General features: G+C 40.5%; 1 protein-coding gene across 8 annotated transcripts in view; it reads left to right on the top strand.

The window, feature by feature from the left end:
- Positions 1-13,500, top strand: part of nckap1 (NCK-associated protein 1) — a 36,633-nt gene extending 23,133 nt beyond the window's left edge. For all 8 annotated transcript variants that reach the window (XM_074647354.1, XM_074647353.1, XM_074647349.1 and 5 more), the window contains 19 exons: positions 10-142; positions 477-558; positions 670-728; positions 882-1,027; positions 1,118-1,250; positions 2,050-2,169; positions 2,716-2,855; positions 4,134-4,265; positions 4,614-4,832; positions 6,162-6,292; positions 6,420-6,517; positions 7,274-7,367; positions 8,144-8,226; positions 9,554-9,634; positions 9,727-9,820; positions 9,942-10,058; positions 10,975-11,084; positions 11,651-11,740; positions 12,308-13,500. In XM_074647354.1, the coding sequence (XP_074503455.1) occupies positions 10-142; positions 477-558; positions 670-728; positions 882-1,027; positions 1,118-1,250; positions 2,050-2,169; positions 2,716-2,855; positions 4,134-4,265; positions 4,614-4,832; positions 6,162-6,292; positions 6,420-6,517; positions 7,274-7,367; positions 8,144-8,226; positions 9,554-9,634; positions 9,727-9,820; positions 9,942-10,058; positions 10,975-11,084; positions 11,651-11,740; positions 12,308-12,424 (2,179 nt within the window). In that variant the 3' untranslated portion in view covers positions 12,425-13,500. The remainder of the gene's footprint in view (positions 1-9; positions 143-476; positions 559-669; positions 729-881; positions 1,028-1,117; positions 1,251-2,049; positions 2,170-2,715; positions 2,856-4,133; positions 4,266-4,613; positions 4,833-6,161; positions 6,293-6,419; positions 6,518-7,273; positions 7,368-8,143; positions 8,227-9,553; positions 9,635-9,726; positions 9,821-9,941; positions 10,059-10,974; positions 11,085-11,650; positions 11,741-12,307) is intronic.
- The last annotated feature ends 1,428 nt before the right edge of the window (positions 13,501-14,928 follow it).

Raw genomic sequence — 14,928 nt, 5'->3', positions numbered from 1 at the left:
GTGTTACAGGCACATAGCAGAGTTGATCTTCTACATGGAGGAGCTCAGAGCTCACGTCAGGAAGTACGGTCCGGTGATGCAGCGGTACTACGTCCAGTACCTGTCTGGGTTTGATGCTGTCGTGCTGAATGAACTGGTGCAGGTATGAACACATGAACACATTCTGAATGCACACACTGAGCTCTGAAAATATACACACATATACTGTATACTCTGCATAAAATCTAAACACAGAACAGGATGCAGGGTTTCTACTAGACAACGTTATTGCCCACCATGTTGAATTCTATGATAATCTATGTGATATAACACATTGAAACATTAAAAGTAGAGACAATGATAATTATAACTGGCAGCTGTCTATCTTCCTATAGGTACAGAGAATGTGTCTTATTTTGCATTGCTGGTTGAACACATGTTTTTCCACACTGCCCTTGTCTTTCTAACCAGTTTTCTATCCCGTGTTTATCTGATAGAACCTGTCTGTCTGTCCAGAGGACGAGTCTATAATCATGTCTTCATTCGTCAACACTATGACCTCTCTCAGCGTCAAACAAGGTAAACCGTTACTGCTTCAAAACATAGCGGAGGAGGATGATGACATGATGATAACAGATCTTCAGTCAGGAACGTTTTAATGGTGATATGTGTGATTATTTTGTGTTCCAGTGGAGGATGGAGAGGTGTTTGACTTCAGAGGAATGAGACTGGACTGGTTCAGACTGCAGGTGGGCTCAAACATCTAGTGCTTTAATAACTTAAAAGACATTTATCTACAGTCTGTAATTTCTACTAAATGTTTTAAATGTTGCTTCTTTGTGGAATGAAGTGTAAAAGGAAAGAACGGCACATCTGATAAAGCGCTGTGTTCCTCTCTGCAGGCCTACACCAGCGTCTCTAAAGCCAGTCTCGGTATCGCCGATCACAAGGAGCTCGGTAAGATGATGAACACCATCATCTTCCACACAAAGATGGTGGACTCTCTGGTGGAGATGCTGGTGGAGACGTCCGACCTGTCCATTTTCTGGTGAGACGCACTCTTCAGACATTTTAATATATTTGACCTTTATGAATTTTGTGTATATCCCTTATTTCATCTGTGTTTTTGTGGTTGCAGCTTCTACAGCCGTGCGTTTGAGAAGATGTTCCAGCAGTGTTTGGAGCTTCCCTCGCAGAGCCGACACTCCATCTGCTTCCCTCTGCTCTGCACACACTTCATGTCCTGCACACATGAGCTCTGTCCTGAGGAGGTAAACACACACATGTATATATAGATAGATACACTGTCTAGTGGGTTTTTTACTCGCATGTCTCATGCAACAGATACACTCATGTTAATCTATGCAGCTGTCTGCTCCGACTCGTGTCTCAGCTGCTTCTCACGGGTGTAACCGCGTCCTGAAGCATTTATTTACACTTCAAGTCTATTTTTTTCAACAACATGTACGTACACATGAGGTCGATAAGTTAGCTGTTAGCAAGCTACTGTAGTTAGCCTTAGCTAGTTAAGTGCATAGCCTTTATTTCTTGTATCCTCAGTTCGGCAGCTTATAAAAACTTAGTTATATGTTCTTTACCCTGTTGGTAGTTCACTCCACCATACAGCAGCTTTTAGGCATTTTTCTGTAGTTTGCTAGCAGACGAAAGGGACGAGGAGGCACCTTCATGTAATACAAAGTTAATGGAGGGCGATGAATTGTTTTCCCCTCCAGTGTGAGCAGGACTTACATGTGCTCTGTCTCTATACATCAGTGTTGATGGAAAAATAGATGAGGAATATCACAGGAAAACTGCACAGAAAGTCTGGCTGCTTCTGCCTGCTTTGCTGCAGTCGCTTTGAAATGCTCAGACTAGACGGACAGACAGTCGCTGCAGTGTCGCGTGAAGGCAGTCGTCACACGACACTGAAGACACTGACGGGATTATACTCACATTCATACAGATTAGAAACATGTAAAACAACAACAGTTGTTCATTGCTGTTAAATAATGTTACAATGATGACTTTCCTTTGTGACCTTGTGTGTGTTTTTCTTTTCTTCCTCCTCAGCGTCACCACATAGGAGATCGCAGCCTGTCGTTGTGTAACATGTTTCTGGATGAGATGGCCAAACAGGCCAGAAACCTCATCACTGACATCTGCACTGAACAATGTACACTCAGCGACCAGGTAACACACACACACACACACACACACACACAGGCAGACAATTTAAAGGAATAGTTTGACATTTTGGGAGATTACTCCCACATGTAATCTCTTTCTTGCCGAGAGTTTAATGAGAAGATCGATACCTCTCTTATGTTTAGAGAGGCATCGATCTTCTCATCTAAATCTCCGCCGTTGAACTAATTATCACAAAGAAGAAGAAACTTAAAGGTGCTGACAGATTTTTTTATAATAGTACCAATGTTCTGATAAAGTCCTTAAAAGTTTTCTTATGCTAACAAACTTTCTAATGTTACAAGATTCTGCAGAAACTGGTCATTTGCATAATACGACACGCTGTCACGTTAATGTTGTGAGTCTTTAGTTGATGCGTGTAGTTCAAATCTTCTTAAATTGATCTCTATCTAGTTTCACTGAGAACATCAGCCCGGCCGTGAAGAATCGTTCCTTCCTCTCCTCTCTCTCTTGTTCATCCCTTCCTGTCTTCTTCTTTCTCTCTCCGCCGTACGTCTGTCTGATCTTCTTCTTCTACTCTTCTATTTCCAGCTGCTTCCGAAGCACTGTGCGAAGACCATCAGCCAGGCGGTGAACAAGAAGAGCAAGAAGGCGACGGGGAAGAAGGGCGAGCCGGAGAGAGAGAAACCGGGAGTGGAGAGCATGAGGAAGAACAGACTACTGGTCACCAAGTTAGTTCAATAATAATCTCCTCTTTCTCTCTTTATCTCCTTCTGTTCTTTGTAACTCTTTCTTTCTGCTAATAACTCATTTCTATTGATTCTGTCTAGAGATGCACCCAGGCCTGGTATTTCATCCCTTTAGGGGCCACTTGGCCTTTGGTGTTGTCAATTTTTTGAGGGCACAAAGGCCAAATGTCAGGGCAGCAAATAAAACAATGATTTTAAGTCCACAGAAATAATGAATTTAACTTCAGGGTTAAGGATGATTTTATTTTTAATTCATAATTTAACTCAGTTAAATTCATAAATAAAAAATCTGTTTATTTCACACAATAATTTATTGGTATTCTCAACTTTCCAATATTTGTAACTTGTCTATTTCCTGCTTTGTTGTGCTGTAGCCTGCTGAAAAAATTAACACCCTTATTAATTTAATAGTTGACTCAGTTGATCTGATCGATTAGTTGTTGCACCTCTAATTAACGCATATGTTTGTGGATTGGCTCTCATAACGGGTCGGGTGGGTGCCGGTTAGGGTTCTCCTCGACTAAAGAAATTCTTAGTCGACTAACACTTTTAGTTAACTGAGTTTCTCCACAAAGAATCACACAGAAGCACCACTTTAAATCTGGTGTTTACCAGAGATGTGCTCACAAGTTTCTGAGAAAGTCATTCAGCATGAAAAAAGCATAAAAAACTACTAATTGACTAAAGAAATCTTAGTCGACTAAGACTAAAACAACCGATTAGTCGACTAATTAACTAAGAGGGGGCAGCCTTACTTTTATTTTGAGTGAGAGAAGGTCCTGTAACTTTGGTGCAGTTTTGAAGAAAATGTTCTTTAATAGTCAGTGTTTTTTTTTTTATTAACACACAATTGAATTTCAATTTTGCATGAAAGAAATGCTTCAACGATGTTTGTGTATGTTGTCAATTATAGTATTTTAGAAAGAAAGAAAATCGGAGCATCTCTAGTTCTGTCATAATTATTAATAATTTATGAATAGTCTTGTTTTTATTGTTGGTTTGACTGCATTCCCATTAACACCATTAAACATCCATCTTTGTTCATGCAGTAGTGATGACAGCAGCTCTTTATCCTCGTATAACATATTATATAAACTATTACATATATCTACACCTCCTCCGTTTTTAATATTCTCATGTTCTACTTTCTGTTTGTCTCTACTGTCTCTACTGTATCCTCCTGTTGCTGTAAAGACACAGATTATTAAAAGTCTCATCATATCTTATTGACCTTCTTCTTCTTCTGTTTTCCTCCTCCAGTCTGGATAAACTCCACACGGCGTTATCTGAACTCTGCTTCTCCATCAACTACGTTCCCAACCTGGCGGTCTGGGAGCACACGTTCACACCGAGAGAGTATCTCACCTCGCACCTGGAGATCCGGTTCACCAAGTAAATACACAAACACACACACTGATTAAATTATTGTCCAATTAAAATACAAAACAGACAGGTACCTAATGAACTAGTAGACATTTAAGCCTTCGATGAAGAGAAAGAGCATCATCATCGTTACACACAGCCGTCAGTGAGCAGTGCGACGGTCAGAGTCGGTGCTTTAAACATCTTTAAAAGCAGATTAATGGAGCACATTGGATCAAAGTGATTGGAAAGGAAATGTGAGGACATCTGTAAGAGATTCACAACAACAAATAAGACGAGACGGAGACCGTTTATCCTCTGCAGGTTGTTGTGAGGTGTATTTACTGAACTGACCTCCATGTTAACGTCTGTGTCCAGGTCCATAGTGGGGATGACCATGTACAACCAGGCTACCCAGGAGATAGCCAAGCCCAGTGAGCTGCTGACCAGCGTGCGGGCCTACATGACGGTGCTTCAGTCCATAGAGAACTACGTCACCATCGATATCACCCGGGTCTTCAACAACGTCCTGCTGCAGCAGACGCAGCACCTGGACAGCCACGGGGAGCCCACCATCACCAGTCTCTACACTAACTGGTACGTTACCGTAACAATATATGATACAGTAATAGAAATGATTGGAATGATGAAATATCAGACAGTAAAGAGGAATGGATAAAGTAAGTTTCATAAAAACAAACATGGAATTTTGTATTGTATTTGTATTTTGCACAGGCTCTGCCAGTACGACATTAGTAATCTAAAACGGTCGACTCTGTCAGACAGTTCTTCCTTCTGGGGGTTTGTGTTCGCAGATTGCCGGTTGTTAGAAGCTCTTTAATCACAAACGCCAATAAAACAAATTCCTCTCATTTTTAGTACTCTACAGAAGAAAGATCATTTTTATTGTTGCAGCTTAAAACAACTAAATACCAGACTTTGATTATTTGGGCACAGAAACATGAGGATTGTTCTTCTTGTGTTTCTTGTTAAAGGATAAGTTCAGTATTTCTCAACCTGAACTCTATTTTCTCATTCTTGAGTCGAAGTGACTAATGGGGAAACAATTTCTGAAATAGGTCCAGTATTGAGGGATAACGCTGTAACCGGCAGCCGCTAAACGAGCTGTGAGGGCAAGCGAGCAGCTCAATGTGACGTTACGTTCACTAAAAGTGTTTGTTTTGCCACTAACAGGCTCAGATTGTTATTATAGTGGAAAAACCCCACATACTGTACACACGCTAATTTTGGTGGAAAAGGGGTATATAGTCTGCGAAAAAGCTTTCTATCGAATGGCGTTTAGGAGAGCGGAGACGCCAAAAAAATGAAAGCATATCAGTGCAAACAGACTTTGATGGAAGCCGAACAAAAGACAGGAAATGAATGTGCAGCATTATCCAGGTGTCTTGTATCCATTCATATTCTCATGGAAATCCAACTACTTTCGCTAAACTGTTGCCAAACAATGCACTTTCTGGATTGCACACAACAAATTCCTTCATGGGAGGTGTTTGGATGGATACAAGACACTTGGATAATGCTGCTCAGGGATTTTCAGAAAGGTTTCTGGACGTTTTATAACTTTTTTGTTGTCTTTTGTTCGACCTCCATTGAAGTCTGTTTGCCCTGATATGCTCTCCTAAACGTCATTCAATGGAAAATGTTTTCTGGGACCATAGAGGGCCTGTTAGGGAGGCAAGTATTATATACAATTAATGCTGTTTCTGGGTGAACTATTCCTTTAAGCAGCCGTTCACTGAACTTAGTGTTGTGATGATGGGATTTGCTCTTAGCACAGAAACTCCTACAGATATTAAAATCTCATTTAGCAACATAATGATTTATTTAGTCAATTTATTTGTGGTTTTAAAATTTGGGAAATGTTCCCAATCAAATGGAGGACTAAAACATGCTGTGTGTGTGTAGGTATCTGGAGACGTTGCTCCGTCAGGTCAGCAACGGACACATCGCCTACTTCCCCGCCATGAAGGCCTTCGTCAACCTGCCTACAGAGAACGAGCTGACTTTCAACGCTGAGGAATACTCCGACATCTCCGGTACAAACTGTCTCATGTGTTCAACTTAATGTTGTCTCGGTTTGACTGCGACACATTTTAGATTCTCTGCTAAAACAAATCTAAATCTGTTGTAGTAATTATTGTAATTCTGTGTGTGTGTTCACAGAGATGCGTTCTCTGTCTGAGCTGTTGGGACCGTACGGGATGAAGTTCCTCAGTGAGAGTCTGATGTGGCACATCTCATCACAGGTCGCTGAGCTGAAGGTATTTAAACACACAATCACAGAGATTTACTCATACATACAAATATAATTTATCACAGGAACTACTGTCTAGACTTTGGTTATGTTGGTTATGACAGTTGAAATAATGCCTAATAAAGTCTCTTTCTCTACTGCTTTTGAAATGCCGATAACTGCTGAGCTAATCATCAATATGTGTTTTCATTGATGAGCTACAAAGCAATGCAAATATATAAAACATTGTAACTGAATAAATATACAACAAAAGAGAACTCTAAAATGGCGACTAATGGTCTTGACATTAGGACTGGACCTGAATATTCGACTATTCACATATTCATTTGTTGGGTAGGTGTTCGGTTCTCAATTTTGGGATTCGGATATTCATTTTGTTGTTGTTTGTTTTTAACTCCTTCGGGATTCCAAACATGCATAAAACACCAAACCTTTTCGAAAATGCTTTTTATTCAATAACAAACAACAACACTGTAGAATAACAGAAAGAGGAAAGCACTTAATTAAACCGAAAGACACGTTGTTACAGCGTTGTGCTGTCATCTCAGCCGAGAACAGAAAAATGTCTGTCTGGTGAGTCGTGTCGTGGAGACGAGCCAGAAAGGACTGAGCAGAAGCCTCCGGAGGCTGCAGTACGCACAGGCTAGCAGCTGAACTGCCGGAGAGGTGGTGAAGAATAGAAATAGAAAGGAGTAATCCTAAAGTATAACAGGAAGTCAAAAATGATCTTTTAATTGAATGCAAACTGTTTGTCTCCTTGTAGAAACTGGTGGTGGAGAACATGGAGGTGTTGACCCAGATGAGGACGAGCTTCGACAAACCAGAACACATGGCAGCCCTCTTCAAGAAACTCACCTGTAAGCGCACACACACACACCTGTACACACACACACACACACACACACACACACACACACCTGTACACACAGACCTGCTCAGCACCATTTCACACGACTGCTACATTCTGATATTATGGCAGCTCTAAACTTGATGCCAGGTATACTGTGTGTTTGACAGCTAGTGTTTAACTACATTCACCTGTAACAACAGGAACTTACTGGATGTGCTGCCTTTACAACACGGAGCAAAGTTGTTGTTGCACCGAGAGGAATAAATAGTAAAAAGAGTGTGGAACACATGCCGACAACAACATCAGCAATGTGTCTCGTATGGTCTCATGTCATTTATCGTGTATTTCACGCGTGTGTTTTCGTGACAAAGCGTGATTCCTCCTGGTGAAGATCTTGTAGTGTGTGACCTCCTGTCGCCGGTCAGTCATGTAGTGTGAAAACCAGGACGACTTAAAGACTCCTTATTACAAGACACCAAGTTGTATAATGTGAACAGTACAGAGATCTGATGACTTTGAAAGTCGTGTAATGTGAACTCGACTTTAGCAGATTGGACTGAAAGGTAATTAGAAGTCAGTACAGACACTCAGCAGAGCACAACAACAAAAACCTGATACAATAAAACTTCATTTACTTGCAAATTAACTTTCCAAACTACTGAATTACTATTGATTGTGGTGTGATATATAATGCTGCTGTTTACTGATTTGCCAACCAGTTTGTCAGGCTGTCAATTGAAGCTTAATTAACACATATATGTCTCTGTTGTTTGTGTTTGTTAGCCGTGGACAGTGTGTTGAAGAGAATGACCATCATTGGAGTCATCTTGTCATTCCGCTCGCTGGCTCAGGAGGCTCTCAGAGATGTAAGACACACACACACACACACACACACACACACACACTACTGCTACCGCTCTACTAAGTTTGTCGTCCTGGCTCTACACATCTGATCTGACTCCACCTTGGAGATCAGCATATTTGATGAAGTCAATGTACTTGCATGCAGTGTCAGAAATAATCGGGAGTATTTGTCCCATAAAACAATCAGGAGGGCAAATAAACATTGTGTGATAGTCAAGGTTATAATGGTTTTGAATTTTCAATTTCATTTTAGTTCAGTTAGTTTTCAGAATGTTAGTTTTAGTTTAGTTTCAGTTTTTCAGAAAGGTTTATCTTTATATGTATATATTTAGTTTTGGTTTAGTTTGTTGTTGTTAGGGCCAGCTATAATTTCTCAGAAGTATGCAGCTACATACAGAATACATGTTTGGAGAACTGTGTAGGGATGGCCATGTTAAATGTTTAATCTTTGCGCTCCTTTGTGCCCGGTGCAGACTACACAATATCAGCCCGATTATAGCCCGACACGGCCGTCGTAGGGTGTCGACTCGGATCGGGAACGATAAATGAGTGTCGTGTGCGACAATCGATCGTTTTATCTCGTGTAGTGTGTCATAGTACACGACAACTGAGGTCGCATCTGGGGCGCCTCACGACGTCCCGACAGAAAGTCTAGCATGTTTGATTTTTTTACAGCACACAGCTGTAAACAGAAGAACATGGCTACTTATTATGCAGAATGATGTCATCAGACCTATAGTTATATAGTTTTTGTGGTTCAATGTCACGAAAGTTGACAGAAATTCATGCTGTCTTCTTTTTTCAGTTGTGATATATTAGAGCTAAAAAAAAATATTTATTTTTATTTTATTTATATTAGTTTTTTACACAGGCAATATTTCAGTTTGGTTTTAGTTTTAGAAAGATATCGTTTTTATTTAGTTTACTAAAAGTATTTTTCACTACTTATTTGTTTTATTTAACAATAATAACCCTGATGATAGTGTATTTAAGTGACACCAAATTTCAAACATCGGGGGCAAATCATCGGCCAAAAATTGCCCCGTCATTTTTTATTATTATTATTTTCTACCCTGCTTGCATGATTCTTGTAATTTTTGGTTTGTACCCACGTGGTTGAATATTGTAAGTCGCTCTGGATAAAATCGTCAGCTAAATTAATATAATGTAATGTAGATGGGTACAGTTGGAAAGTAACGTGTTGAAGAAACACATCTGTTCCAATTCTTCACCATAAAAGCACCATAAATGTCACATTTTTTAATATTTGTTGCTGACGCTGCACCGCCGTCTCACCGGACCGCCTCTTGTCTCTTTCTCTCTCTCCAGGTGTTATCCTGTCATATTCCCTTCCTGGTCAGCTCAGTGGAGGATTTCAAGGACCACATTCCCAGAGAGACGGACATGAAGGTGAAACACACTTCTAGACTCATTAAATAACCTCTTAACCTGCTGTCAGTATCAACGTCCCTCTCCTCATGCGTATGTATGAATGTTTCCAGGTGGCCATGAATGTCTACGAGCTGTCGTCAGCAGCAGGTTTACCCTGCGAGATCGACCCGGCTCTGGTGGTCGCTCTGTCCTCACAGAAAAGTGGTGAGACACAAACACAATAGTCATTTTCCACAGTAATAGATACACCAGTTAAACAGTTATGAAGCCAACGATGTTAAACGTATTCCACGTCTGAAAAGATCTCATGTTTGTGTTTGTGCAGAGAACATCAGCCCAGAGGAGGAGTATAAGATCGCCTGTCTGCTGATGGTGTTTGTGGCGGTTTCCTTGCCGACGCTAGCCAGCAACGTGATGTCACAGTACAGCCCCGCCATAGAAGGTAAAGCATGCATTGTACTTGTACTTGTACTCGGTCTGAAAAAAAGTGGAATCGGTGCATCCCTAGTTTCTGATATTCACAGCTCAAACTACAGTACGTTTGCACTACAAATGGTATAATGTAATTTTGCATTATTGTTTTTCTTCCGTTTTATAATAAATAATGAAAATAAGGAGCTCTGTGATCAGAGCCTGAGAGCAGCGCACACGATGTAGGAAACATAATTTACTGCATCAATGATATGAGACTGTTCTGCATGTAAATGAGATCGACCTTGTGCCCTCAGATTGATTCAGTTGTGTGCACAAGAGCGATATCATCATCATTATGTGCATTTTTTTATTATTTTTAAATTCAAAATAATCTTTAAAGGTCAGTTGCGACGTGTTTAACCTTATTTGTTGCACGTATTTCAGTAAAAGAGATGTGTTCAGTTAAATAAACCTCCGTAGAGACGTAGTTAAATGAGGCTTTTGATGAGGTATCACTCAAGGATGAATTATCAAGACGTTGCCTCTTTAACAGCCTTGAAATGAGAGGCGCCATTGTTAATAAGGGACATTTGAGAGGGATAATGAGCTGTAATGGGCTCCACCATTGTTAGTATGCAGACTGCGTGTTGGCCAGCGATTGGTTTTCCGACAGCACATCTCGAAACGTGGCGCCGGTGCAGCCACACCAACCATCACACGTTTTATATTCACATTATGCTTCCTACACTCACACTTAACGGCGTTCATCTGTATGAAATACAAAGAAAAAGATAAATCCATATTTTCCCCGCTGGACTTCCAGGTTTTGTATTCTGGAGAATCTTCTTAAAGAGCCAGAAATTAAACGGAGTTAATTGATTTTCAGAGACAGATGATGTCTTCCTGTTCTGTTACTAACGGCGTGTGTTTGCTGCCCCCTACAGGCCACTGCAACAACATCCACTGCCTGGCCAAAGCCATCAACCAGATCGCTGCTGCTCTCTTCACCATCCACAAGGGGAGCATAGAGGACCGCCTCAAAGAGTTCCTGGCTGTAAGACAATTTCAGTTTTTTACTTTTTATCACCAACATATGATTATTTTTACAGAACGTAATGCTGTCATGTTGAGCTGCCGCCTTGTCTGGAGGCCTCATGAAACTTTACAGCCACAAACTACAGACCTAGAGCATTCAGAGGATGGATGGATCAGACTAGAGACCTAGAGCATTCAGAGGATGGATGGATCAAACTAGAGACGTAGAGCATTCAGAGGATGGATGGATCAAACTAAAGACCTAGAGCATTCAGAGGATGGATGGATCAAACTAGAGACCTAGAGCATTCAGAGGATGGATGGATCAAACTACAGACCTAGAGCATTCAGAGGATGGATGGATCAGACTAGAGACCTAGAGCATTCAGAGGATGGATGGATCAAACTACAGACCTAGAGCATTCAGAGGATGGATGGATCAAACTAGAGACGTAGAGCATTCAGAGGATGGATGGATCAAACTAGAGACCTAGAGCATTCAGAGGATGGATGACTTCTCTAGCTAGATTGACAACATTTTGCTGAAATTGTAGAAATTCACTTAAAACTTGTGTGTGTGTGTAGCTGGCCTCGTCCAGCCTGTTGAAGATCGGACAGGAGACGGACAAGATGACGACGCGCAACAGAGAGTCGGTCTACCTGCTGCTGGACATGGTGAGAAACTGTTAATGAGAATAAGAGTGATCACACAGAAACATAGACTGTGTAGCTGTCTGACGGTAAGCCGCTGAGAATATTATAAATATAGCGTACACAGGAGTACGAGAATGACAGTATTAATATATTTATTATGAAATATTTAAATGTAAACTTAAAACTAACCAATTCAGCCAGGTCTTTGATTAAGAATCGTTCATTATTTTATTCACTTATTTTATAGTATTTGAGTTGTAAAATTGTATTATGTTATTTTATTAATCTCTTATTTTATTGTATTTATTTATTTGTATAATTTTATTCTATTTTATTAATCTAGTTTTTACTTCACTGTTTTTCTCCTATTACTGTTATTATAGCTTTTAATTCTTTTTTATTTATATATTTCTTTATAATTTTATTGGTATCAAATTGTTGAATTGTTTTGTCTTTTCTGTTGTTTTCCCGTCCCACACTTACGTCTTATTTTCGGCTTGTCAGTGTGAAGCACTTTGAACTGCACTGTTTGAAAGGTGCTATACGAACATTGATTGATTATCTATCGGTGTGTCTGTTGTGTTTCAGATTGTGCAGGAGTCTCCCTTCCTGACCATGGACCTGCTGGAGTCCTGTTTCCCCTACGTCCTGCTGCGAAACGCCTACCACGCCGTCTATAAACAGAGCATCAGTGCTAACGCATAGACACACAATAGACACTTCGTCTACCATCAGAGCGCCGATGCTCGTATATATAGACACACACACACAGCAACAATAAACACACACTAACGGCATAAACTAAATACAAACTAAACACACTAAACTATGCCTACAATGCCTCAACGTACTATTCAGACAAAATAAAATCACTCTAACTACAGAACAAACGCACTAAACGCCAAAAGAACGTACAAAAAAACACACCCACAATTCAGTGCACAAAAACCCTAAATTGAATATGAACAGAAACACACACTAGCTGGATGAAGTTGGGGGATCAGTGTCTTTATTTTAATCATTGTACTTTTTCATGATGTTGCCAGGGACCATTACCATAGCAACTCGTAATATACCAGATGTTTGGTTGGTATAAAAGAACAAAAATATAAATATATAGTATATATATAGTTGACACTAAAATATTATTTTCTTTTTTCTTTTTCTTTTTTTTTCGATGAAAGATTTGAGATTTTTAGTGACAACTTCTATGTGGTGGATTTGGATGCTTATTTTGGGAATGCAATGAAAAATGATGTGATTAGTTTTTTTTTCTTTTCCGGAGGAGGATTCCTGTTGATAATGAAAGACTTGTTGCTTGTTAATGTAAGTTTACACTTGTATACACACACTGACAGACATCCTGAGCAGATATATATACGACATACACACTAATCTCAACATTTCATAGTGAACACAAACACTCTCTCTCTTGTATAACATGGTGATGTTTTCTTTCTTTTTTCAAGCTAGTCGTAACTTGAACTTTTTTGTGGGTAAAGATATAATATCTGTATTCTACTTTGATGTGAAACTGAACTCGTCTGTTTTTAATGTTTATGTTTTTGTTATTTTTATGACGATTTGCCAAATGTGTTGACACTAAAAGTTGTGTATCAGGGCTTGGAAGTGGTTGGAGTGTTTGGGGTGTTAATAATGTTTGGACGATGGGGAAAACAAGGCGCCTGACTCTTCCGGCAGCTCGGTTAACAGAACGGGGGGTTTACACACAACCTTTTACAGCGGGAACAAACTTTAAATAAAGTACTGCAGTAATACTACGGTAGAGGCGTGGAGCAAATATTCCTCACAGCTGTTGTTAGTCAACTCTCTCTGATGGAGAGGGGAAGTCCCGTCCCTCCTGGTGGACCGCCACGGGACATTATTTCAGATAAAATATGAACGGTAGTCAACGGCTATGGTCCCATGGTGGTCCACCAGAAGAGGCGGGACTTTGCCTCTCTATTAATGTCCAGTAGGTGCTACTCTTTGTTTATTTTTTTCTCCAGTGGTGTGTAAAGTATAAATGAACAAGCCGGTAATGCAAAATATAATTTATATGATCTCTTGCAGAATGGCTTCTGAAAAGAGGATTCATCTTCCATCGTCGAGGGAAATGTTTTTGCTTTTCTCCGTCAAATTTTTTACAGTTGCAGCCTTGTAGTGCTGTTCACCAACAGGCCCTACTGAAGCAGGAACAGTGCCTTGCTCAAAGGCACCTTTACAGCAGCTGTTGAGGGTCCACCACCTTAGATAAATGTCTTAGTGTTAGAGTTGTTCCGATACCAATATCGGAAATGCGTCCAATACTGACTAAAATTCAGTATCGGCGAGTACGTCAGTCTATGCACCGATACGATACCGTAATTTATTAACCCAGAAACTCAATTCTTCTTCTTCGCTCCAGAACAGTAGCCTTCACTTTGCTGTTGCCCTGGAGGTATCACAGCTGCCACTACTACTACTGTTTTAGAGCAGCGAAGGAGAACTGACTGCAGGTAGTTTGTCACATGACGATAGCAAACAACAACAGTGCGGTGTAAAACGGCAATATGTCCAGTATGTAAGGCTTCCGTTTGGAGGGGTGGCACTAGTGTTGCCAACCTAAGTGGCCATCGGATCGGTACTCGGTAACGACCGATGCCACAAGTTCAGGTATCGGAATCGATATCGGGAAGGAAAAAAATGATATCGGAACATCTCTACTTAGTAATAGAGTTGTTAGCATACCGATACCAGTATCAGAAATGTGTCAGATACTGCCCAACATTTGGTTTCGGGTATCGGCGAGTACCAATTCTACTTCGCCGCTCCAAAACAGCAGTCTTCACTGTGCTGCCGGCCTGGGTCCATCATGGCTGCCACTGGCAACTACTGTTTTAAAGCAGCGAAGAAGAATTGATTACAGGTAGTTTGTCACGTGACAATTGCAAACAACAACAGTGCGGTGCTAGTGGAGAGAGTAACGGTAGTCAGAGCGAGGAGAATTTCACAGAGGAAATTAACTCGGACATAACCCTAACGCTTCCGTTGGGAGGAGTGGCACTAGTGTTGCCAAGCTAAGTTGACATCGGATCGGTACTCGGTATTGACCGATCTGGAAGGAAAAAATGGTATCGGAACATTTCTTCTTAGTATTAGAGTTGTTCCGATACCAGTATTAGAAATGCGTCCAATACTGCCTAATATTCGGTATCTGGTATTGGCAA

Source organism: Sebastes fasciatus, chromosome 9 (genome assembly GCF_043250625.1).
Source record: "Sebastes fasciatus isolate fSebFas1 chromosome 9, fSebFas1.pri, whole genome shotgun sequence".
Classification (NCBI taxonomy): domain Eukaryota; kingdom Metazoa; phylum Chordata; class Actinopteri; order Perciformes; family Sebastidae; genus Sebastes; species Sebastes fasciatus.
Note: the sequence above shows the minus strand (reverse complement) of the source record. Positions and strands in the feature narration are given on the sequence as shown.